Source organism: Monodelphis domestica, chromosome 2 (genome assembly GCF_027887165.1).
Source record: "Monodelphis domestica isolate mMonDom1 chromosome 2, mMonDom1.pri, whole genome shotgun sequence".
In the NCBI taxonomy this organism is placed as follows: domain Eukaryota; kingdom Metazoa; phylum Chordata; class Mammalia; order Didelphimorphia; family Didelphidae; genus Monodelphis; species Monodelphis domestica.
Window position 1 is genome coordinate 143,390,434 of NC_077228.1, and position 27,982 is coordinate 143,418,415.

Here is a 27,982-nt window from a genome sequence, read left to right on the forward strand (position 1 = left end):
GCTCAAAGACGAATGATGACAACTGGCCAATGATGACAACTGGCCAATGAATTGTGTTCCACAGACATCACTACAGAATTGAAAGTTCTCAGTTTACTACTGCAGGGAAAAGGAAAAAAAAGTGAATGGACTTGCCTAAGAAATGAATGAGAACCTGCTAAAATTTAGTTTGAGAGAAAAAATCTCAAAACACTGAATATTTGTCAAGCATTTAATATGTGGAAAGAACTTCATTTTTAATATAATTTCAATTATACTTGGGCATTATGCTATTGATATGTCTCCTCTTACTTTTTTTAACCAATTCAAATTGTTTTGTATTATTCTTAAAACATACAGATACTTAAAAAATAGGATGGTGAAGCCATTGACAAAAGGGCACTATTCTTTTTTTTTACCTGACTGGACATTGATATATATTTCCTTAAGATGATTAAATTTTAGACTCATCCTGGTCATTGTAAATTCTTTAAGCAATGCCAGCCCACTAGTATTTTTTATTTGAATACTAAATGTTGATTGATCTTATCAAAATATCAACTTATTTTCTGATTACTAGATTATTTTCTTAAATCATATGGTACTAAAGTATGATATGAACATTAAGTATTTGTTTTCAGTGAATCTCTTGTAAGATAAATGAACTCAGTTCTTCAGTATTGTGTTTCTATGTGTACCCCTAAATTAGACATAGACTTTCACCAGGTCATGAAACACGCAAATAGATTTTTCACTGAGAGTAATGTCAAGCACTAACACATTGAGCTTTATATTTTGTTATTGAAATTTTCTGAAACCTGTCTTAAAATGATTTTTATTTGCTGGATTTTTAATCTACATTTTTATTTAAAAATTCTAGAAATACTTGTATTTCTAATGAGGCTATCTACTTGCATATGCCATTTAATAATTTAAAAATCATTTGGGTAGATCCATATCTTACACTCTTTTCTTTGGCAGATCATTTATTGTCTTAATTTATTTCTTTGAGGATATGGGAAATAACTTAAGTACAGGTAAAGAAAATTCTGAAAGCACAACATGATTCAAATCACTACTTTTTTTGCAGTGGCCTTTTTCATGCATGAACATGTCTAACATTGGATAAAAGGCCATTTTTACTGACAGAGTGACCCTCAGATTGAATAAAAATGTCTTTTAGTGGAAATACTGCTGAAAAAGTACACTAATAATTTGAAGATAATTAAGACTTTGGTAGTTTAAAGGAAAAAATACTTTAATTTTTTTTAAATTACCAAAAAAGCAACTGACCTCTCATTGGCCCTGGGAATGGATTCTAACAAAGAGGAATTCAGCATTGTTTTTCACTTAATATTTCAATTTCTTTTCCTCCTCTGCCTTCATTTTTTTCTCTTAATCTTATGTTTGGCTCAGTATCTTATAACAAGTAAAACTTGAGCTCTTTTCCCCCCTTAGCTATGACAGTAATGTCATCTCTTTGTAGGCAATGAAAAACTTAAAATTGTATGTTCTTCTTGGGATATGCATTTGATTATAAATGCCATTTGTTTGACTTTTAGTGGACACACAAGGATTAAAAGAGACTTTAAATTTACTGGTGATATTTTAATTAAATATAAAAAAATAAATATAATTTTAATAAAACCAGAACATATTAACACATTCTTTTTGAAAGTTTAGAATTTAGACATAATTCTGATGAAAAAGAAAAATAATATCAATCTGTTACTAGTATAGTATAAACTTTCTTCCTTACCCACTCCAGAATATTTATCTTTACTCGGAGAATCTATATCATAATAAGCTTGAAGAGTTGTTGACATAAAAATAGCCAGAGGAGTCGGTGTTAGTTAATATTTATTAAAGACATTAAAGGCAATATGCACACAGTATTGTATATAACCCCAGGCAAATGGTAGGAATAACAAGATGAGATTTAAGTTGATACAAATAATTTAAAATCAAGAGGGTGATATAGTAAAGGGGGAGGAGGGCTAGACTTGGATTGAAAATGCCTCAATTCTAGTTCTTTTTCATAATTTCTATGAGCTTGTTCTCTTTAAATGGGGTTTATACTTTCAGCTATCTATTTTACAGGTCTGAGAGGATCAAATGAAATATGTGTAGAATTTTGTAAACACAAAGCTCTGAATACTTAGAAGTTGTTATTGTTTAAACACAATGGATAGCGACTAGTTCCTTTTGCTAGCTTCTAATGGAGATCTTTATAATCTAGATCTGATCCTTTTTGCTAGCTCTTTATAGCATTCTTTGTAATAATTTACCCTATGTACACAAGTTAGACTGGTTGCAATCCATGTATTTGCCTCTATAGGTTCAAATAATTAAGTAGTATGCAGATATTTTAATTTCGTGGTTTGTGTTGAGTTTCTTTGCTGACTGAAAAGAGAATCATAGTGACCCAACACCAGAAGATTATTCCTTTTCTCTGAGGTAATAGGACTCATGAGAGATTTTTTTTCTAGGCTTTTAGGTTGCTTTTTTAAATAAATAAACATTCAAAAGATATAATTTCTCAAATGACGTGGGTCTATGATTTCCTAACAAACTTAAAAACGTCATTTCTATTGCAGGTAATACATTTAAAAACTGTATTTATAATTTTATTAGGACCTTGAGTAAACACTCAAGTAAACAGTTGATGTTTTAAAAAAACAATTACCATAACAAATAACCAGATTAAATTACTATTGGAATAAGTCACAGAAATATTCTCAACAATTTTTACTTGCTATAAGATCTAAAACCATGGCACCACAACCATATTTTGAGCATGAAATAACTTTCCAATAATTTTTGTAATTATAAAATTCCAAAATTGTGGCAAGAGCCAAAAAGATTAATTATAACAACAAAAACTATTCATTGCAGTATCATTTCTATATCATCTCTTATTTTATTCTCAATTATTAATCATTTATTAAATTCCTATCATGCACATATCTCCCTATAAAAAGTAACACAATATAAAACCCCAAAAAGAGAGTACAAATGTTTGGACTAATCATATATTAAGTATTATTCAGAACATAATACAATCAAGAACTGTTAAATGATGATATCTGAATTTCTTATGTTTCATGAAAAGATAGTGGGGCCAGACCAAAGACTCAATTATTGAGGATCAATATTGGATATGCAGAGAAGTACAATGAAATACATTGTTTTATTTGCCAAATCTTTCATGATACTTCTTTCAGGGAGGACTTGATCTTGTTTATATATTTCCCTTTCTGGCTGTATGTTATATCTTCTGTCTCTTTGAAATAAAATTTGAATATTTGGAATAATATTTGGAAAATATTTGAGAGAATAACATATAGGTTATGAAAACAAAAACTACTTTTTAGAGCCCTGGGTTCTATTATAAGGAACAGAATATGCTCATATTTTGTGATCTGTTTTTCTGTGTGGGTTATGTCATATTTGGAGGTTTCTAATATTTCAGTAATTTCATTTCAATAATTAAATGGAGCTATATTATTATTGTGAATATTTCTTCTCATAATTTTGGAAGATTTTTTATAAAATGATTTTAGTTAAATTTATGCTTAACAATAATATTGTGGGTGTTCCTTAGCATAATTTAGTTATCCTTCATGAAAAAATGATACTATTATTTGACTTAAAATACAACCAAATCTAAAATATTGCGCTTTTTCCTAAATGTATTATACTAAAACTTTGAATAACTGGAATGTTTGCATTGTTCTGGTTTACACAGATGATTTGGGTATAAGAAAAAAAATTATTTACTTTAACTTTTCATTTGGAAAATGTTTCTAAAATATTTTAGTTTACTATTCTGCCTTAAGAAACCAGAACATACTGAACATGATTTGGTCTCTTATTGATTGTGAAGTATCTCAAAGTGCTTTGAATCATAATCCTAACTAAATACTTAATTTTCATTTTACTGTAGATATAGAAATTGGTGTTCATACTTATTAACCCTATTGCTTTTAAAATATCCCTCATATATTAATCTTATGATTTATATATTTTAATAAAATTATAGTATATTGTTTTACTTTTGAAAATTTTGTTGAGCTGTCTTGTATAATCAGGTTTGATATTTATTATTATTTAGTTTATAATTATATATGTGGCTGTAATAATATGAATTCTGTACATAGAATTGACTAAATTTCAATTGGAGTGTGATTTTATTATCTTTGTTGTTCTTAGTATGGGGGATTAGTCTGCATAACTCTCTTTTAACTGGGTCCTTAAAAATGGAAGATGTAAGAAGGCAAGGAATTGTCACTATTTTACCTGTTCACTAGAGGATACTACTGTGAACTTTTTACCTTTCCTTTTGTCATATGCTATATGCAACTTCCTTGATTGCTATAACTTCATACTTCTGTTAGGTTTGGACCATTAAGGACATAGCTAAACCTTAAAATGGATCAAATTGTAACAAGCATTGTCATGAGCTGTAGACTTAATCTGTATTACTTAGTCATGATAGGCCATTTGAAACTTTTTATCACTCTATTTTAATAAAGTGATAGATTTCCAGTCCCTGACACATTTCTTCATTTATGATGATGTTTACTTTCATAACTGTAATACTTAACAAAGGATTAAAATAGGGCATGATGTCTTTTTTGTGTTTGATTTTTCACTGCAAAATATCAAAGTTAAGGCATGATTTGAAATTAAGTGACTACTAGAAAATTAATTCTGTAAAAGAATAGGTTTAGGTGGCAGTATTTATAGTCTTCAGCAGAAAAAAAAAACAAAAAAATATAATGTAATGCTTTTCATTTAGAATGTTTCTTTTTGTTGAAGTGTTATGTTGAGGACACAACATAAAATTAATGAGAACCTTGGGCATATCAGATAGATTTTCTGTAAAGGCAAGAAACTACTGAAAAGGGTACAGTCTTTAATAAGTGTAACTATCTAGAGCTATAAAAAAGGCTCTTGGGGGTTTTCCATGTCATTTAAGAGGAAAATGCCAAATAAATCTTTGGCAGCTGTTTTGGGAAACTCATGTAATGAGGTAGCAAAGATCATGTTTTATTTTAAAACAGACATACTGTATGCTTTTTGTTGTAATCTTATACAAATTTTCTACAATAATACACCATTGTTTTGCTCATGACACTTTGTAATAATTCATTTTAAAGCTAATTATTAATTCATCTGCCTTCAGGAAATCTTTAAAATAGTTTATAATAGGAAATTGCCAAAAGAATTAGATCAATTTCAATCCAAGTAGACTAAGGATTAAAAAAAAAAAAAAGAATTTGCACTTCTCTTCATTTTTATATAATTCTCCAAATTCCCAAATGGGATACTGTGCCACTCCTGGGTGCTGTAGGCTTCTTTATAGAGTGCTGAGGATTTCTGCTTTCATAACTGGATGTTGTCTGTATTGTGTTCTTTTTTCTTGTATTAGAAAATTTCTTAGTCACTAAATAAAAATCTAAATTGGCTCTTAGAAAAAGTTTTTTGGACAGTGCTTCAAGATAAAGGTGTTAGCAGTATTGTTGGAGACCATGCCAGGGGCTGTTGTATTGAAAATATAGTTAGTATAGCTATGTAGGTAGAGTGACTGATCTATACACTTAGGGATATATAAGACGACGTTCCAGGCAAACTAGATAGGGGGTTTCTGTGTGTTGGGGCCTGAGATTTGAGAGAGAAGGTAAAGAAGACCAAAGAAAAATCATGTGATAGTAGTAAGAGGGTATAGTGAGATCAGAGAAGATGGGGATACATTCCCAAAGTTTATGTTCTTTTATAAATGTTTGGAGTGAATGCAGATAATGATATAATTATTTAATTTATTTTTATGAAAATTGTATTCTGAATTTTTCATGGTGAAACCTCAGAAGGACCTCTCCCTTCCCTTTCTGTCCAGATATTTTTCTGCTTTAAATATAATAGACACTTCAATTCTGTTGCTACATTTGTATATTCTGGTCATGTCTTCTTTCTGATTTTATCATGGGATGTTGTAATGAAGGTTAAAAAAATAAAATAAATGTGCTTGGTAGCCTTCATAAGAGGGGGGAATGTCTTGGCACCACAATTTAATATGAAAATATAATTATTCATGTATTAAATTGTCAGTCAGTCAACAAGCATTTATTAAATATTCTGTGCAAGGTATACTTTGCTATTTGCCCAAGCAGGGTCTCGGGGTCTGGATGTTGGCTCGGGCATAAGTTCCTGAACCTCAGACAGCAAATGTAGGGTGTGGCTTGATCTTGGCTTGCTCTTCCTTGCTTGCTACAACTTTTTGCTGGTTCTGTTCTAATTGCCCCAGATGTTTGTTGCCTACCTTTTGGTTTTTTCTTTTCTTGAAAGTTGTTTCACTCTGTCTCCTTGTTAGTACTTTCACTTCTATATTCATTTCGTGGCAATATTTTATTCTTGGTCAGAGAGGATTCTCATGGTAGCACAGAGCTGCTGAGTATTACTCTGCTATCTTGGCTCCAGCCCCCGAACTCTGTTGTAGCATAATTTCGAGAGCAGTGTTTTGGAGCCTGTGCATTAGTAATTTGCAAAAAAGTCATAAAAAATTCTTGCTTAAGTGGACCAGAGAGTTCTCCCTAGAAGAAGGTGTATTTGAGTAGAATATTTTTTAAAATTAGTATTTATTTTAAACATTTTCTTATTAAATTTTGAGTTTCAAATTCTTTTTCCTCCCTCAAACACCCCCCCCCCCACACACACACACACACTCACTGAGAAAAATTAGCCATTGCACACAAGGGGAAAAAATAAAGCAAGAAATTATACGTCAGTTTGCATTCAAAGTTCATCAATTTTTCCTTTGGCATCTGGAATTGTCTCAGATAATTGTATTGATCACAGTTGTCAAGTCTTTCACAGTTGATCATGATCATAACATTGCTGTTACTGTAAATAGCGATCTCTTGGTTCTTCTGTTTACTTTGCATCAGTTCATATATCTTCTGTTGATTCTCTTTAAACCAGCTCCCTCATCATACTATATAGCACAATAGTAATCCATCACAATATGCCAAAATTTGTTCATTCCCCAATTGATGAGCGTCTCCTCAATTTCAAAATGCTTGCCATACAAAAAGAGCTGTGAATTCTATCTTTGCCCTTTTCTTTTTTCTTTGGTCTCTTTTGGTACAAACCACCTAGTGGTATTGTTGGTTCAAAGGGTAGATGTACAGTTTTATAGTCCTTTGGGCATTTTTGCAAATTCTGCTCCTGGAGGTTGGATCAGTTTAGAACTCCAATAACAGTTAATTAATGTACCTATTTTTCTTCATCTCCTGTAGCATTTTTTCATTTCTGTGGTGTGAGATGGAACCCCAAAGTTGTAGTTTTGCATGCCTAATCAGTAATGATTTAAAATGACTATGGATGGCTTTGATTTTTTCTGAAAACTGACCTCATGTACTTTTTGATTATGAATTGGGGAATGCCCTTTATTTTTATAAAAAAAAAACACTCAGTTCCCTATCATTTGAGAAATGAGTATATTAATGGAATTTGCTGTATAGGTTTTTGATATTATTTTGTCTATGACACTTTTTAATAAAATGTAGTTTGCCTTATCTCTTTTAATTAGTTTACTTTTTCTTTTGCTTTGAGGTCATGATTGCTACATCTGCCTTTTTTACTCTGACTGAAGAATAATAGAATCTATTCCACTTCTTTATTTTGACTTCTGTAAGTGTCTGTTTCAATTGTATCTCCTGTACATGATTTATTGTTAGATTATTGTTCCTAATCTATTCTGTCTGATTACATTTTATGGATGAGCTCATCCTATTCACATTCACAGTTATGGCTACTATGTATTTCACTCCATCTTGTTTTCTTCTCTTTCTCTTTCTCTTTTTTTAGCCTGACCCCCGTCAAAATTCTGTTTTGCTTCAGACTCCTGGCTCTTTTATTCCACTATCTCTTTCCTTACTCCTTCCCCTATATCTCTGAATCTTCTTTTCCCCCATTGGTATATTCTATATCAAAATGTTTCTTTTTCTTCTCTCGTTAGATCAATTCCAATTGGAGTAAGTTTCAAGCATTTTCCACTACCCACAACAGCACTTTCCTCTTTACTATAAAAACTCTTCTTGCAATCCTTTTTTATATGAGTTAATTTTCCCCATTATGCCTCTCCCTTTCTCCTTCTCCCAATACATCCCTCTTACATTACATTCCAATATAATTGACTCACATACAATGCTGTCTGTCAATTGTAGACTCCTTCTATTTGCCTTAATAATGACAATGTTATTAGGGATTCCATGTATCATCTTCTCATACAAGGATGTAAACAGCTTAAAATTATTAAGTTGCTCTTTCATGTTATCTTTTTATTCCTCTCTTGAGTCTTATGTTTGAATGTAATATTTTTTATTTAGCTTTTGTCTCTTCTTTAGGAATGCTTGAAAGTTATTTATTTCATTAAATAACCATTCCCCCCTTCCCCCTAAGGATAAAGCTCAGTTTTATTAGGTGAGTCTTGGTTGTAATCTTAGCTCCTTTGCCTTCTGGAATATCATATTTCAACCCCTCTGCTCCTTTATCATAGAAGTTGCTAAATCTTATTTTTTCTGATTATGATTACATGCTATTTGAAGTGTTTCTGATTACTTACTGTTATTTTCTTCTTGTTCTGGTTATTCTCGAATTTGACTAATATATATATATATATATATATACACATACATAAGTGACTTTTCATTTTAGGATCTCTTTCAGAAAGTAGATTCTTTAAGTTTCTATTTTACCTTCTGGATATAAGGTTTCAGGGCAGTTTTCTATTATAATGTTTTGAACTATGATGTCTTAAGTTCTTTGTTTATGGCTTTCAAGTAGTCTAGTAATTCCAGTAAACAGGTCTTTCTCTTCCCTCTCCCACCCCCACTTAAAACAATAACAACAACCTCTTGGGGATATAGTCTTATAGTGGTATTTCAGGATCAAAGGATATGCAGTTTGGTAAGCTCTTTTGGCATAATTCCAAATTCTTCTCCAGAATTATTGGATACGTTCACAACACTCCCTTCAATGGATTAGTGTCTCATTTTCCCCATACTTCCAGTATTTATTATTTTCCTATATTCTTATATTAGCCAATATGATAGGTGTGAGGTAGTACCTAAGACTTGTTTTAATTTGTATTTCTTTAATCAACAGTGATTTAGAATATTTTTTTCACATGATAGCTTTGTTTTTTCATCAGAATAGTGTTCATTTCCATTGACCATTAATTAGTTGGGATTTACTTGTATTTTTATAATTTTTATTTAGTTTTTTATATATTTGAGAAATGAAGTCTTTTATCAGAGAAAACTTGCTATAAATCCCCACTCCCCAGTTTTTTGCTTCTATTCTTGATTACACTGGTTTTGTTTGGGTAAAATCTTTTGAATTTAATATAATTAAAATTATCCATTTATATCTTGTAATGTTTTCTGTCTCTTGTTTGGTCATAAATTATTCCATTATTCTAATACAATAATTCCTAAATTATCTCTTTTCATTCTATTTTCCAGGTAAGTTTTTATTTTCTTTCTGGGAGATAATTTACCTTTATTCCAATTTATTATTTTTTTTATTTTGTTTGATGATTTCTTTAAATCTCATGAAGGTATTAGCTTCTTGCCACCTAATTCTAATTTTTTAGAAATTATTTTATTCATTGAGCTTTTGTACTTTTCCACTTGGCTAATTTTCTTTGTAATACAATTTTTTCTTTAAAGAATTGTTGTACCTTCTTTATTTTTGCTTTGTAAGACATTCTTTTCTTCATTGCATTTTTGTACCTCTTACCATTGGGCAAATCCTATTTTAAAAATTATTTTCTTCAATATTTTTGTGCCACTTTTACAAAGCTACTTATTCTATTTTTATAATCTTCTTGCACCACTCTCATTTATATTCAAAACTTTTTCTCTACCACTTTTATCTCCTTAAATCTTCTGGGAATTCTTGTTGGTCTTAAGGTCCAATTAGTATTTTTCTTTGAGGCTTTATTTGTATCTGTTTTCACAATGTTGGCTTCTTCTGAGTTTATATCTTGGTCTTCCCTGCTACCATAGTAGCTTTTAAAATTTTTAGTCAAGTACTGTTTTTGTCGATTACTTATTATTCCAATCTTTTTAAACTTTGAAGCTTATGTTAAAGTTGGGCTCTATTATCCTGGGGGCAGTGAGTTACTGTGCCAGGTTTCATGCTTTTTCTTGCTGCTATTTTTAAAGCTAGTTCTGAACCATCCACAAACTTTAGCTGCTTCCAAGGTGCTGTGATATGAGGGGAGAGAGAGTCATTTTGTCCTGGCCTGTATTCTATTATTTATAGAGGAAGACTCTGTGCTCCCCCAAATCTCAAATACTAGTGTTCCTCTTGGCCCCGGTATCATGACCAGGTCTACTGTTTTGTGACATCTGCTAGTGTTAGTGGTCTGCTCTGTCTCAGAAACAAGAGTAGGACTTCTGCTTCTTTGTGACTGATCACATGTAATTCTTTTTGCTCTGGAATTGCTATGGGTATTGTGAATTAGCACCATCAGTACTTGGTGCCAGCAAAGAGTCCCCCCATAATCTTTTTCTGACCAGTTGTCTGAACCCCTTATCATCTCAGGGATGAGAACCCCCAAAGCTACTGCCACAACCAGTTTAGCTGTTCTCCAATTTATGAATATCCCTTCAATGTTCAATTCTTTGATACCACAGAAAGAGCCACTATAAATATTTTTGTATATTTAATTCCCCCCCCCCCAATAAAAGGAGGATACGAATACCTACCACCTTACAGGGTGAGAAAAAATGGAATATTTATAAAACACTTTGCTAACCATATAGTACTACATAAAGGCCAAAGGGAACAAACAATTATCCAAATATTTTTTAAAAGTTTCACAGAACCCAAGTTAGTATAGATGAAAGACAAGAGGACCCATGGACAGAACCTTCAGGACATCAAGTTAGTGGATTTGGCATGGAATGAATGTCCTCAAAGGAGACTGAACTGTACAGAGCATTGTCATGAAAAACTAAGGGGAAAATATATGAGGAAAAGTTTAGCAACAGTTTGCAGTGGTACATAGAGATCAGTGAAGCTGAAGACTAAGGAAAGGCTTTTAGATTTGTCAAAGAGATTATTGGAATGTTTTGTCAGCCATATTTATCAAGTGCCTACTGTGGTCTGGGCACTGTGCTAAGCTCTGGAAATACAAGGAACAGAAAATATTCTGTTCTTAAGGATCTCATGGTATAATGGAGCATATAATATTCTAATGTCTGTATACAAAAAAAATAGGTACAAGATAAACTCAAAATAACCAACAGAGGGAAGGCACTGAGTTTAAGAAGAATAGAGAAAAGCTGCTTTTAGAAGGTGGGATTTTAACTGAACTTTGAAAGGCTCCTGCAAGACCTGAGATTCTAAGCATGGGGGACAGGCAATAAAAATGACTGGAGATGGGAGTTGAAATGTTTTGTGCAAACAAGAGCAAAAAAGTCTGTCTTGTGTTCTCAGAATATGTTCAGTTGGGGCAGCTGGGTGGCTCAGTGGATTGAGAGCCAGGCCTAGAGATGGGAGGTCCTAGGTTCAAATCTGGCCTCAGACACTTCCCAGCTGTGTGACCCTGGGCAGGCCACTTGACCCCCATTGCTTAGCCCTTACCACTCTTCTGCATTGGAGACAATACACAGTATTGACTCCAAGATGGAAGGTAAGGATAAAAAAAAAAAGAATATGTTCAGTTGATGGGGAGTGAATGCATGAGAAAACTTGTATGAAGGGGTATGGTTATGAAGAGTTTGATTGTCAAACTGAATTTTGTAATTGATTTTTAGGTGTAAGAGGGGACCAATGAAATTCATTGAATGGGGTGGAGGTAAATGTGCCTTTGATCAGACCTGAACCTTAGTAATATCATTTTGACAGTTAATTTCAGGGTAAACTGGAATATAGAGTGAAGAAGAGAGGTCAACCAGAAAGCTGTTTTTATAGTCCAGAATGAGGTGATTAAAATCTGGACCAACATGGTGGCAGTGAGAGGAAAGAAGGGGATATCTATGGATGATGTTTAAAAGGTAGAATCATAATGATTTTTATCTGGTCAGTTTCAGTTGAAAGATGAGGTCTCATGCCAGATTGAACAGAGTTTAGAAAGATGAAGAGAGTTTAGAAAGTAGTTAGTTGAAATCATCACATATTTTCCTATGAAAAAAAAGAACTATCTTTCTTGATAATACAAGTTTTGCCAATCCTTCCCTTTAATGATTATCCTGCTGTCTTGGAAGTATTTTACGTTTTGGATAGGCACTTTTGGAAGAATTTTGAAGCAGCCAGTTGAGCAACTTGCCCTAGCTACTAAGCTGATAAAATATATTTCTTAGTATATTTAATAAGCATGTATTATATTATTGTGACATTGTTTTGAATTTGTTATTTCTTGCTTCTAGAAATATAAAAATCTCAAGCAAGAGTGTTATAAATTGTAATTTTAAAAATTTAGTATAAACTATTTCTTGAACATGAATCAATCATATAATCAGTAAATCGGATATTTTGTCTTAGTCCTTATCCTTCTTTATATCTTGGTAGCTCTTGATATTTTTTTATATTCTCCCTTCCCATTTCTGTTCCATACCCACCCATCTCCATCATGGATATTCTCCTTTCCCATAGCTCTTAAGAAATTTCTGTCTTCTGTTTCTCCATATATTTGTCAGACTACTTCTATTCAGTTTTCTTTACTAAATAATCATCTGTGTCTTGCCTCCTTGTTCTCTATGTTCTCTATCTTTTAATGATATCATTGGTTCACATAGATTGACTTATAAATGTCCTTGAAGCTTACTCCCAAATCTACATATCCAATCATTATGTGTGTCCTCATTTCTAGTCCCATATCATCAAAAGTTGTCTGGTATGGGACATCTAGTAGTCATCTCAGATTTAACATTTCCCCATTAGAAATAGTCTTACCCTATTGGACTGATCACTATACCCAACTTTTCTACTGTTGTTGAGGATAACACCATCCTTCCAGTAACTTGGTTTCACAATTTTGAACCATTTTTTCCCTCCTAATTCTCTTTACTCTATCTTTACATTTCTCACATCTAGCTCCTTTTCACTAGTGTAACCATCACCCTGTTTCTATTCTTCATTACTCTTTATCTGGCCTCGTTATCTCTCAATTGGTTTCTCTTGCAGTTTTTATACTCTAAATCCTTTCACATAGATGTACAAAAATGAAATGGGCTGCCTTCAGTGACAGTGGCTTTATCCGGAAAGGTCTTTATAGAAGAGGCTAAATGACACTTTTGGGGAATATTGTACATTGGTATTCTTATTTAGATGTAAACTAGATGGTTTTGGAGTTTCCTTTTAATCCCCAAATTCTCTGAAGTTCTATTTCTATTAGAGATAGAAATATATATATATATATATATACATATATATATTTGAATGATGATTATAGAAGTCAAGTGTATGTTATGTACATAGATGGGTTGGTACAAAGTATTGTAGCAATTCAGAGAAAGAAAGGAACATATAGCAGACAATTGAAAGTATGGATAAAAAGTATCCAGGACTGTGTTAGACTTTTGTCAAGCATGTTCATTAAATATGACTTAGGACATTGTATACTAGTTGTTTTAATAACTAGTTGGTTAGTATCTACATTTTTTTTATCCAAGGGTAGCTAAAAGTGTGTGTGTGTGTGTATGTATATATGTATACATATATGTACATATTTTTTTTACAATTTTGATGTTTTTATGGACATTTTATGTTGGGAAGTACATCCATATCTTAAAATAAATTACATTTAAAATCAATTTTGCTTGAGTGTCACTGTTTTTTATGGTATTATAAAAATGGAATTTCCTATATATACAACAATGCAATACAATTGAAAATTTTTTTATACAGGATTTGAAATTGAAAATGCCCTTTTATACCCCTCTTTTAAGAAAATGACACGATTTGTTAGTCATTGATGGAAAAATATTATTAGATATTCCTGTTAGAATAAGTGTTTTGTATCAAAATAAATTGATCCTCTAGATAAATTGTAGAGTTGTCTTGATGTGCTGAAAACACATTCTAAATGGGATAAAATGAAAAACTGAACAAAATGTGTACTTAGATGAATGATTCTCTGTATAAATAATGGTGCAAATGAATTATCAAAGTGTGAAAGTGCTTAAAACAGAACATTTTTTTTATCTTAATTGTAGGCTCATATATTTTCTTTTGTGAGCAAAATTAAAAGAAAATTGGCCAACAAAATTTTTGGAGGCCAGTGTTGTAGGACATATATTGTACCATAATTTATTTTTCACATAAAAGCTGCTGTTCATTTTTTCAGCATTAACATGTGTGCTTTCCTCATGTAGGAGAATATATAAAAAACTGGAGGCCAAGATACTTCCTTTTGAAGACAGATGGCTCATTCATAGGATATAAGGAGAAACCTCAAGATGTGGATTTACCTTATCCCCTTAACAACTTTTCAGTGGCAAGTAAGTTAATTGAATTTGTATACTCATTCTTATATTTTATTATTCGTATGTTTATATCTATTGAATGATTTATAACATGTAACAAGAATATTTAAAATACATTGCTTGAGTTTATAACAGCATAAAGTCTTATCACTGTTGGTAGTCTAAATGAATATGACTTGATACTATAAAGTAAATTTTAAGTTATTTGAATTTGAATCTTCTAGTTTAGGAGTCTTCAAATCTATACCTTAGGTGCACTTAAAATAACTGGGAGCAAAAACTTCTCAACTCAAGTGCTAAATTTATGACAGAATATTGGTGATTTCACCAAATTCATAGTCTCATATATTTTTTCATTGACTCTAATAGGAGAATAATAGTTGAAGTTATAAATTAAATTGCTGTAGAAATTTTATATGTGCATTCATGTTTTTTCTTAATTTCCTTATCATTATTTCTGAATTTACTTATAATTTAAAATTATTTAAAATATTAGCCAGATTGCAAAATGGCACAAAACCAAGCAGTCGGCTCTTCAGATTGTTTGAGTTTATTGATTAATTGTTCAGAGTCTTTTTCTACTTATATCATAATGAAAGATATTTGCTCTCATCCTGTGTTAATTAAAAAAGAAGACATTTGAAAGCTAAATTGTGTCCAATGAATTATAAAGAAATAAGCATGGCAAAATCATCCTTGTTAACATTAGTGGTATATTCCATGTATTAGCTACATTTGGGAAAGAAATTAAAACGATCTTCACTATGGAACAAGAAAACATCATAGAAACCTGAAACATTGTGTAAGATGTATTCCTCCTCACCTTTTTTCAGTTATTTGAAATTTATATTTTTTCTAATACTCCATAGATTAGATTGGTGATCTCTGACATATATAAAGCCAAAGAAGTACTTATGAAATACAGATTCACTGAATTTCTCAGGATGTAGTTGACTTAAAAAAAAAAAGTTTCTAAGTGTATTATTAGGATCTCACTGTGGATTCAATTCTTATTAAAAATACTAATGCAAGATTTATGCAATATTGTTTTAAAATGACATTTTATAAAAAATTTCTAAGACCTATTTTATTCTGTCATAGAATCACAAAATCTTAGAAGAGATTTTAGATATCAACTATCCTGTCCACATCTTCATTTTGCAGAGGAGGAAATCGAAGTCCATAGATGTGAAGGGACTTAACCAAAGGATACACAAAAGATAGAGACAGTAGTAAAACCTGGGTTTCCTGACTCTCGGTTTAGGGTTACTTATTACCACCATGTGTCTCTGTTCCAAAAACATTAATGTTTTTTTCCCAAGAGAAGGTACTTCCTGTCTCTGAAAGAAATATTGTTTGTTCTTTTTAATGACTGTAATATATTTTTCTCATATCTAGTAGTTAATTGTTAACAATACAAATACCTAAGAAATACTTTCATGGTATAGTGCAAAGATACTGAACATAGTGTCAAAGGACATGAATTTAAATTCTGGTTTTGCCATGTTACTAGTGCCTGAACACGTCACTTAATCTGTCACTGTCTCAGATTCCTTCTTTGCAAAGTAAAGGGGTTAGGTGTATAATTTTATATATTATGTTCAACTGGAATGCATTTTCTTAGTTTCTATGTCTTAATGACACAATTGATTTGCTTGAAATAATTTATAAAAATTTAGTAAGACAGAACTCCTTTATCTTTTGATCAAAATGCAGCATTTTTTGACCTTATGAAATTTCACACCCGAACAAGTTTTAAAGACATACTGTATGTCATAGTCTGCCAACATCTGTTCCAACACTTCCACTGGCAGAATCTGAAATAAAATACAACACTCTTGGGGAGAAATCCTTTTTAGTGACTGACAGTCAACCCATCCATGAAATAAATATTAGCCTACATCTGTATGTCTTTCTATAACTGATACATTGGAAGTAGTTGGCTCAACTGATTTGAGCAAAGTAGTGTGAATTCGACTTCTCTTTGTAAACCCATTCTTCAGTTTTTAGATGTGTCATTACCATGAAATTGAATCTAATTTAAGTATCCTACATGAGTTGTTGTCAATTCTGACTTTAATGCAGAATTATTTGTACTACCTTTATAATGCAATTAAATTAATGAAAGATTAAATAATTCCATTGTACAAGAGACTTGCTTTGTATTTTTCCCATGCTGAATCCTATTGCTATTTTTAGAAATAATTTTATTATTTTTTTCTGATATTTGGATATAATATTTCAAATATTTATTTTTGTGAGAAATAAAGAAGTGGAATTGATGTTTAAAAATAAAATAAAGTTTTATTGTATTTAAGAAAAAAAAAGAAAAGGAATGGAATCACCTCTGGCTCTTCGTGATCTCATTTAGAGTTTTCTTGCCAAAGATACAGGAGTGGTTTGCCATTTCCTTCTCCAACTCATTCTATAATTAAAGAAACTTAGGCCAGCACGGTTAAGTGACTTGCTCAGGGTATCACAGATAAAAAGTGTTTGAGGCCAGATTTGAACTCAAGTCTTGCTGACTCCAGGCCAGGCACTCTATCTACTGTACCACCTAGACCCTTTGGAAATATTAGTTATTAAAGCACAGGAGTTTGGTTGGTGTGGAGGGTGATTAAAGGTCTTTGTAGTTCATAGTGGTCTATTAAAATTTTTTAAATTAAAAATTACCTAACAATTTAAAAACAAATCTCTAAGTTTTCTGAAGTTATATGATCCATATTGTCTCCCTCCCTTCATCTCTCCCCCTTCGCAGAGCTGACAAGCAATTCAGTCTGAGTTATACAGGTAGTATCATGGAAAAAAAAAAATCTTAGTAGGTCTTCCAATACAGGTAGTAAAGATGAACCAGAGCAGGATCAAGAACATTGAATATACAGCACAGGTGATATTTCTAGTACAATCACGGATTTCTTCTGATATCAAGTGCTAAAGAAGAACAGGAGCAGCTTCACAACATTAAAACCAACACAGTAATACTTTTTGTGTAATCAATATTTATCATTGAATCAAGGTCACATGTAGTAAAGTGGGTAAAACATCATAAACTGCTTGCATGCAGCCTATGTCCAAATCTAAGTCATGAACAAAGCTCTCCCTGTGCTGTCACTTATTCAGTATTCCTGTCACATTTGCCAAAGCCTCCTCCCCTCTGATAGTCATATTAAAGGAATGATACAGAATCTTTGTCCCCTTAGAAGCCTCTGTAGATGGACTGCCTTTCTTCTAGAGGGGCTAAATAAGGACTCTATAAAATAAATATATGGGCAGCTAGGTGGCACAGTGGATAGAGTGCTTGTGGAGTCAAGAAGTTAAATCCTCCTGATAAATCTGGTCTTAGACACTTAATATCTATGTGACTCAGGGCAGGCTAACTTTGCCTCGTTTTACTCATCTGTAAAAGGAGCTGGAAAAAGAAATGGCAAACCACTTTAATATCTTTGGGAAAAAAAACAAAACCCTAAGTTGGGTATGGAGGAATTGGACACAACTGAAACAGCTGAATAATAACAAAAAAAAAATCAATACATATAATGAATAAATGTGTAAGGGGACAAAAAAGACTCTCTATCTATAACTAGGAACTCAGAAGTAACTAAGTCAACGAAGGAATCCTCTTTCTTCCAAGTAAAAACACACTCACCTTAGCTATAGAGTGATAGTTTAATCTCCCTCCTTCTGTTAGTAAGTAATACAACTCCCAGTAATCCTACTGGCCCCTCAAATGTTTTCTGGGAATAAATTGTGTGAACTATTTCAGGAGAAAACCAATCTATTTCTCCATTATATACAAAACTCTCAGAAGGGGCAAGAATCTTGAGGTCAAGGCAACTTTGTACTAAGGTCAGAAACCTCTTACTCTGAGATAAGTGTGTCTTTCTGCAAGTTTTGGACAGGTTGAGGACCTCTTGGATTAGATAGGTACATGACATGGACTGGCACAAAGATCCCAAAGAGGACTAGAATAGCATTGTCCTTAGGGAGATCTTAAAGTCTTGTTCCCAGTACAACTCCAGTCTCTGAAATTAGGAAAGTCTTGAGTGGGTCAGCCATTACTATGTCATAAATTTATCAGATGAGTCATCCTGGAGATTGGATCCCAGACACTACTGGATCAAAGAGCTCTTCCTAGAATAACTTTATTTTTTACAAATAGGGTTTCTAGGAGTTTGGTCAGTCAGATGGATAACAATGTAACTGATAGCAAAGTCTAACTTCTTGTCTTGAGATAGGAGGGGGCTATTTTGCCTCTTGGGGACAGGTTAAATATTACTTAGATTAAGTGAGTACTGGTATAAGGAGCCCTGTTTACCCTGTTTGTCACTTCAAGTATCATATGATCTTGTGACCAGTACAACATCAGTCTCTAAAGTTTTTGAAAATTCCCAGAGGTCCCCATAGTAATCTCCAGAAAAGCCACCATCTACCCTTTTCTTCAGTTAAAGCTTCTTCTCAAATGTCTGTTTTCAAAAACCAGGTGTTGTTTTTTTTTTTTTTAAGGGGCTGTTGGTTGAAGGGTAGATGTGTTATTTCATTGCTCATAGTGAAGAAAATTCTCACACTGGTGCAGATCAAAACCTGCTCTGTAATGAGTTACTTTGGATATTGATAGGTTTAAGTGATTTTCCCATGATCATATAATTAATATGACTCAAAGGCAAGTCTTAAATATAGGTCTTCAAAAATCACTCAGTCAAGGAGTATTTTTTAGGCATTTCTTATGTATAGTTGGGCATTGTATTAGGTGATATGGATGCAAAGACAATGAAACTATCTACTTTGAAGGAGTATACATCCTATCTGGGGAGATAACATATAGAATAAATGTGTAAGGATAGGGTCATATTCATTATTCCATTCATTTAAAAATATTTTTAGGTTAGAATGCTTCTTATTTATATTAACTACAAAGGTCCTTACTATTTTCCTCTTTTTTCTTTCCTCCGCTGAATCAAAACCAAACCATAGTATGAGAGACTTGGTCATTCTCTAAGGAATTTATATAAACAGAAGGATATATCTCAGATTCAAATAAAAGATTTCCAGGATTCAGATTACTGAGGTTGGAGCAAACATGGCCTTTTGTAGGTCACCTTTGAAGAGCAAAAACAGGATTGAGCTGTGGTAGTGAAGGGAGATGTCAAGGAGGATGATCAGCTTTACAGGAGCATTAGAGTAGATGACATATTCTGTGAAAAGTCCTTAGAAAAGATTAACTTTTTTTCTCAACTTCTCCTAGTGCTTGCCCATGGATAGACAATGGAATATAATTTGCAGGTTCATTACCTATATATTTCCGTAAACCAGATTTGCTTCAACCACAGAGCGACCAGGAGTTAACAGATATCTATATCTATATCTATATCTATATCTATATCTATATCTATATCTATATCTATGCCTATATCTATGCCTATATCTATGCCTATAGCCATATCTATAAAGGTAAAGTTCAGCATAAAACTTAAACTATAGCAATTTTTTAAACTGGGAATTCCAAGTGAGGGTGGCTGAACTCAGATCTTTTTGTCTAAAATAAACTGCGTATAACTGATGTGGAGGAAGCCAAGTGGATCTTAAGGACATTATATTGCCCTAGAGGCTTAAATGAATTCCTTATTATAAAAGGAGATGAAAATATAAAGAACAAATAGAAGTTGAAATTGTTGTAAAATTATAGTTTTTGAGTGCTTAAAATTTTAAGCATTAGGAAAGGTAGGGTTACATGTAGAAGTTGGGCTTAAGCTATATTTTGAAAGAAGAGAGGTATTTGTGGAGCCAAAGTAAGCAGGATTTGCATTCCAGGAATGAGAGAAGACGAGTGCAAATATAAAAGGCTGATTTTGCTGATTATACAGTGTTCAGGAGTACTATATTCTAAGGCAATATTCTAAAGGGCATTAAAAATTCAACAGGGGAGTTTATATTACATCTTACAAGAAGCTTTTCCCAGTAAGTCTTAATTCTAGTGCCTTTCCTCTTTTATTTCCTATTTCTCTTATATATAATTTGTTCATACATATTAGTTTCTTTGTCATCTCTCCATTAAATTGTGAGCTCCTTGAGGTAATAGACTAAAATTTGCCTCCTTTTGTATCCCTAGTGCTTCACACTGTACTTTACACAGTGTACTTTTAATAAATGCTTATTGAATGAATTCTAACTGCTGGGTAGAGGATGAACTCAAATGAGAAGAGAGACGGAGACTATTTAATGAATAGAGGTAGCAGAAAATAAGAACCTAAGGTGATAGCATTGGGAGTAGAGAGAAGGGATCAGATGTAAGTGATACTGAGGAAGCAGGAACAATATTTGACAACTAATTGGACAGTTGGGGAAAAGAACAGAGTCAAAGATAATGCTGGATTATGAATCTGGAAGACTGGAAGAATGAAGTTTTGATAAAGGAGTAAGTTTCAGAGGAAAAAATAATGAATGGGTTTTTTGTATATGTGGAGCTTGAGATATCTCTATGACTTACATTTTCAAAGGCAATTGATTATGAGTGACTGAAGCTTAATGAAAGACAGTATTACGCCTGGATAAATAGAGCAGTGAATCAGCTGTACAGGGGAGGAAAGAAGATCACTAAGACACTACATAGAGAAGATCAAGATAGAGCCTTAATGATGCCCACAATTAGAAGATAGACTTAGGGTTATATGTAATTAAAGAGTCTTTGAAGGAATAGTTAAGGAGAATTGAGGTAGAGTAATGTGATCAGACCTCCAAAGGGGAGATAGTATGGATAGTTGTAAGGATTAGTCTCTAGTTTCACATGCAGTAGAGAAGGTCAAGAAGGATGAGAACTGAAGAGACTAAGACTGAGTAATTAAGAAATTATCTGCAATGCTAGAGAAAACTGAATCGATTGATGAAATCGGATTACAAAAGGTTAAGGAGAGCAGGTGGAAGCAAGGAGTTTAGCAACAGTTTTTATGTGGTTCACCAAGAAAGGGAGGAAAAATACAGGATTATAGATTGAGAGGATTGTAGGTTCTTGTGAAAGTTGGAAAAAAATTTTTAAATAAAGGGAGAGAGATATGGGTATGTTTGAGAATAGTAGATAAAGCAAGGGTGAAGATCACACTTGGGAGAGGAGGCATTTGAGGATGCAATTTGTTGGAGAAGATGGGAGGGGCTGGGATTAAGGGTACAGGCAGAGGATTTATCTTTGTAAGGAGAAAGGCCATCTCATTATCAGACAAGCCAGTTGTCTGTCCATTATACCAGTTTTCTTCAAAGTGGAGTACAAGAAGAAAATTTGTATTTATGTTTATTTTTATTAATAAATATGGTATTAAGACATTAATATGTAAGTATGGAAATTGACCTCAGTGCCCTCAGATAATGTATTTTCAAAACACACAACATATTTTGAGAATAGAAAAATGGGATTTTCAGTGCACTAGAGCTGAGAGTGTACAATTATTCATTTATTAGCTTTCAGAATATTGTGATGTGTTAGTTTATATGTGCCTGACAGTAATCCATCTTCCACTTAGTTTATGTGTAATGTTTTATTTCTTTTAACATTGATTAAAAAAATTGAGTTCTAAATTCTCTTCCTTCTTCCAGTCCCTCCCTTATCCATTGAAAGACAAGCAGTATGACACCCATCAAATGTGATGCTATGTAAAACATATTTCTATATTAATAAATGAGGTAGTCTTAAAGTATGAATCTAACCATATTCCTCCCGGATATAAAAAAGTAAACTCTAGGGCTCCCTATTGCCTCTAGGATCAAATAGAAATTTCCCTTTTTGATATTTAAAACCCTTTACAACCTGGCCTCAGTCTGCCTTTCTAGCTTTACTTCTCTTTGAATTCTTAATTTACTCCAAGGTCCAAGTGCCACATTCTACTTAAAGTCTTTTTCTCTACTTTCTGCACAATTATCTTATATCTCCTATATGTATCCTTATACATATACATATTCTCTCCCCTGGTTAAGCTTCTCAAGGATAGGGATTATTTCATTTTTTCCTATACATATTATAGTAGGCTCTTAAAAAGGCTTGTTGATTGATTGTTTGACTACTGAACTTAGTGTTCTTGCACTATAGCTCTTAAAAGTTATAAAGCTCTCTATAGATTTTGCCTTTATTGGCATAGTATTGGAGAAAATATAGTGTTGGCATAGGGGTGCTTTGGAAGATATTCTTAGAAATTTCATATAATTTGACAAGGATTAAATGAAGCGAGGTCCACAGAGAGAATTTAACAGACCTGGAGATTTCAGAGGAATTTGAGAAAAAATCCTTTTGAATGGGTAATAATACTAATCAAGCAGAGGGTACTGGTGAAAAAAAATGAAGAACGAGAAAGGGAGAAAAGAGAATTTGCCTGTTTGAAAGTTTTATGGGGTACATTGTTCCTTTATTACAATAATGTTTCTGAACTATAATAAGGTCTTTCATTACAAGTTCAGCCTTTCACATTCATTTGTTTTGTGCTTTGCTTCCTCTTTTACCAATTGCCTGCACAATAGCCTTCCAGCTAGGAAGTTTGTGTCATTTTTGACCAATTTGTTATTGTCTTTCTCTTTTCCCTGAATGCCCCAGAATCTATTACTGTGGGTGCTTTTTTAGAATTAAAAAAAAAAAATTAAAATGGCAGAGCTTATTGAGAGATGCCAGAACAGTTCATAGTTTTTGAATTACCCAACTAGTTTTAATCATTTCTTGGGTAAAGTTATCGATTAAGGTTTTCATTTATGTAATGTATTCTTGGGTGGTAAATGAAGAATTAAATATCTGAAGTAGGTTATTGTAAGTCTTATGTTTAAAAATATTTTTCACAGTTAACATTATTCATCAGTTTGTCTCCCAGTGATCTTATTATTCTTTTTCTAATTCTGCATATGTATTTTTTAAAATCCAGATAAATTATGATTGTTAGGTAGTTAGCAAGTACTTATAGAAACCAAAGGAGGATTCTTTTATAAAGAGTACAGGTAGCTATCAAATGTTACATATATCATACCCCTTTTCACATTTGTCCAGTAGACATCCCTCATTTCATACTTGACTTCAAGATTTCTCTTAGATCTGGCTACATCAAATGCCAAATATCTACCACTGCATTTGGAACTCTCTATGAGGAGATCCTGAACATGTATCATAATATGATGGCTTATCAAATGTAACTTCCTCATTGTTTGGTTGGTTCATATAAATTAAAATTAAATTTAGCCTCATAGTAATATTAAGAGGGCAGAAATTCTTGATTTTAGAAGGGACAATTATCTTCCAGTATAATGGAAGCCACTCTATCCAACTTAGATGTCTCACTGTTTTGTAGAGGTGATCTTGGGACCTGGAAGGCTGTCAGTGTAGTCCATTCTCATGAAGCTGAAAGGTCTTCAAGCACAGTCCCATTGATAGATCCTCACCTGGCCACCAGATTGACAACAGGGTAATATATTTTTCAGTCTCAAGAGCTTGAAAAACTATCTTTTAAGTCATAGGGAAGTTGCAGTGTACATCAATAGAGGAAGTACTTATACCAATGAAGTCATGGGTTCTTACAATATAATGAAGAATTAGGGTCATCAAAGAAGTCTTAGGAAGTTTGGCCAATTTACTTTTTCGTTAAACAAATAATCTAGGGAAAAAGTATGCTGCATTTGGAAGCTTAATTTCAAATCTCACTCTGTTCCTTGTTGGTGTTTTACATTTAACCTCTACCTCAAGTTCCTCATCTTTAAAATGAGAGGGTTGTGCCAAATGAAGTCTATTGTACCTCTGTTACAAATACATATAGTCAAGCAAGACAAATTTCTGCATTTGTTATGCCTTAAAGGAATGTGTGTATGTGTGTGTGTATATGTGTATAATGATATTCTGCCCTCTGAATCTTTCACTTATGGGTAGTATATTTTATTATTAGTCCTAGAATAACCAAGTTTTTCAAAGTTATTTGTATTTACAGTATTCTTCTGGATATTTTAAATTTTACTTTGCAGTGCTTAATACATATTCTTTCCAGGTTTATCTCTTTAACATTTCTCCATTTTGTCTGACAGCACAATTACTTTAATATGACATTATTTATTCAGCCATTCCCCTGTTCCTCTTCCAATACAATTCTATAGTACCTCAAAAAGAACTGTAAATATTTTTGAACTTCCTTAATTTGTTTCACTTTGGACTCATTCCTTTAATCTGTATTCCCTTTAATTGCCTCTTCTTTGGTTTCCCCTTTCCCTCCTATTTCTCTGTTGAATAAAATGTTTTTGTATCCATCTGTATGCATGTGTTTATGTATATTCTCACTCCTTTGACTAGTTCTGAGGAGTGAGTTTCAAATATAAGCCATTCTCCCATTTCCTCTTTCTTGTTTATATAAATATCTACTTGGAGATGCTGATTGTGTGATATAATTTCCCCTTATCTTCCTTTCCTTTCTATTGTATTCCTCTTCTCCTCTTTTTTTTTTTAACCTGTACCTTTCATCTTAGAGTCAATACTGTGTATTCTAAGGCAGAAGAGTGGTAAGGGCTAGGCAATGGGCGTTAAGTGACTTGCCCAGGGTCACAGAGCTAGGAAGAGTCTGAGACCAGATTTGAAACCAGGACCTCCAGTCTCTAGATCTGGCTCTCATTCCACTGAGCCACCTCGTTACCCCTCTCTTTCCTCTTTTAAGATGATCAAGACAGTACAGAAACACTCCCAGGCCTCCATCTAATTTGATTTCTTCTGTGGCCTTTGATGATGAATTCATGAGAGCCACAAGAATCATTGCTTCATTTTAGGATATAAAGTTTGTCCTTGTTTAGTCCTATGTGTTTTTTTGTTTTTGTTTTTGTTTCTGTAATCTCCGCCAGAGTACTTCAGAGTTTCTTTGTAGTTCTCATCTTTTCATTAGGCATGCTTTGAACTCTTCTGTTTCATTAACATTCACTTTTCCTCACTGTAAAATTATATTCAGTTTTTCTTGGTAAGTTATTCTCGATTTTAAGCTACAGCCATTATCTTCTGAAATATCAAATTCTAAGCTCCGTATTCCTTCATAGTGGTGGCTGCTAAATTCTGTGTAATACAGACTGTGACAGCTCCTTAGTACTTGAATTCTTCCTTTCTGGCTGCTTGCAGTATTTTTTTTTTCCTTTTTAAAAATCTAGTTTGGGGCTTTAATGTTTGTAGGAGTTTTCATTTTGAGGTTTCTTTCAGGAGGTAATTGACAAATTCTTTCTATTTCGACTTTTCCCTCTTGTTCTCAGATCTGGCTAGTTTTCTTAAAGGATTTCTTGAAATATGATATCTAGGTTCTTAGTTTGGTCATGGTATACTTATAACCTGGTAATTCTTGAATTATTTTTTCCTTAATCTTTTTTCTGCACCAGCTGTTTTAACTGTGAGATACCTTATATTTTCCTCTATTTTGTGTGTGTGTATGTGTTTTCTTTAATTTTTCTTGTGGTTGCATGATATCATTGCCTTCTTTTTGATTCATTCTCATTTCAAGGAATTTTTGCTTAGACTAGGTTTTAGACCTCTTGATTCAAACTGCTAATTCCTTTTTGAATTCTTTTTGCAGAGTTCTCATTTATTTTTTTTCCCTCTGGCTCTCATTTCATTGATAAAAAGACGTTTTACATCTTTTAAAAAATCTTTGCTTTATCTCATAGTCTATTGTAAGCTTTTAGAGGATTAAAACATTCTTAGGCATTTAATTTCTTTATACTTTTCTTTTTTTTTTTACTGATTGGATATAGGAGGGAGCTTCTCCCAAATTCTATTTTTTTTAAACCCTTACCTTTTATCACAGAATTAATATGTGTTGGTTCTTAGAAGAGCAGTAAGGGCTAGGCAATGGGATTAAATGACTTGTTCTGGGCCACAGAGTTAAGAAGTACCTAAGGCCAGATTTTAACCAAGATTTCCTATCTCCACGCTTGGCTATCTACCCACTGAGACACTTAGCTACCTCCTCTTCTTCCTCTTAAAGTAGGAATTCTCACCATTTCCCATCTAGCTGCTCACCTAATTTTCATGATTTCTAGCAACTCATCATTCTCTAAGATGTAGTCAAGTCTGTCCTCAAATTGTTTCATCCTCTAGCTTCATTGTGCTCTGAGCTGGATAGCCCACATTCCACTTTTCAACTTCTTTTATATAGCTCAGCACTGATACATGGTAGACATTGAATAAATGTTTATTAACTTTGATCCTTCAAGGAATTTTAGTTGAAATTGTGCCTAAATTATGTTTTTCTTTCAATTTTTGTTTGTAGGTGTTTTGGAGTCATTGTCTTCTTCTAGACTTGTCACCCTAATAGCTTTTTGTAGTAGGATTATTTTTTATTTACTCATTTTTCTTTTCTTTCCTTTTCTTTTTTCTCAATTACATGTAAACACATTTTAGTATTTGTTTTGAAAATTTTCCAGTTTCAAAATTTTTTCTCTGACTCTCTGTTTGCCCTTCCTTCAGAAGCAATCATTTTACTATAGATTATACATGCAGTCATTCAAAACATCTTTCAGTTTAATCCATGTTGCAAAAGAAAAGTGACAAAAATGCTTCAAGAAAACAAGGTTAAAAAAGGGTGCTTTGATCTTCTTTCAGTATCTATTGGTTTTTTCTTTGGAGATGGATATCACTTTTCATAAAATAAGTCCTTTGGAATAATTTTGAATTTTGCTGAGGATACTTAAGAAATTCAGAGTTGATCATAATAGAATATTGAAGTTATCATGTACAGTGTTTTCCTAATTTTTGCTTACTTTACTTAATATTAATTCATATAAGTCTTCCCAGGTTTCTCTGCAAGCACCCTACTTGTCATTTCTTAGAACACAGTAATATTCCATCATCATCATTTACCAGTACTTGTTCAACCATGCCTCAGTGATTGGCATCCTCTTGAAACTCCTTTTGAGTTCTTTCAGGAATTCTTTTTGAGCCTTGTTTTCAATTCCACCTTCCCTTTGTTTATTTTTTTTGAGGCATTGCATATAGCTGTTTTGATTTCATGGCCTTTTGGATTCTTGTCTTTATCCTGCCTGACACCATAGTAACTTTATATGATAAAGTTCTTTTGTTATCATTTACTCATTTTTCCATCTATTTCTTAAATTTTAACTTTTATGTTGAAATTGGGCTTTCATTTGGATTGGAGAGGTCACTGTCCTGTGTTTCAGGTTTTTAATGTTGCTATTTTTAGAGAGGTCGCATGTTCTTTTTTTTTTATTATTTAAACTCTTACCTTCTGTCTTGGAGTCAATACTGTGTATTGGCTTCAAGGCAGAAGAGTGGTAAGGGCTAGGCAATGGGGGTCAAGTGACTTGCCCAGGGTCACACAGCTGGGAAGTGTCTGAGGCCAGATTTGAACCTAGGACCTCCCATCTCTAGGCCTGGCTCTCAATCCACTGAGCTACCCAGCTGCCCCCGAGAGGTCGCATGTTCTAAGAAGCAGTGGGATAATTGCTTTATTGTTTTATGTTTTGGTCTATGTGCAATAGTCATTCTTTTTCTTCTGACTCTGTCCAGGAGT

At 32.8% G+C, this 27,982-nt stretch overlaps 1 protein-coding gene across 9 annotated transcripts in view; it reads left to right on the forward strand.

Annotated features, from left to right (window-relative positions):
- The window catches only part of AKT3 (AKT serine/threonine kinase 3), a 443,431-nt gene that overhangs the window by 245,129 nt on the left and 170,320 nt on the right, over positions 1-27,982 (forward strand). For 8 of the 9 annotated variants that reach the window (XM_056814176.1, XM_007481547.3, XM_056814178.1 and 5 more), the window contains one exon: positions 14,370-14,495. In XM_056814176.1, the coding sequence (XP_056670154.1) occupies positions 14,370-14,495 (126 nt within the window). Of the gene's footprint in view, positions 1-9,811; positions 12,051-14,369; positions 14,496-27,982 lie in introns of those variants that run through there. The other variant, XM_056814179.1, reaches the window with a different exon arrangement.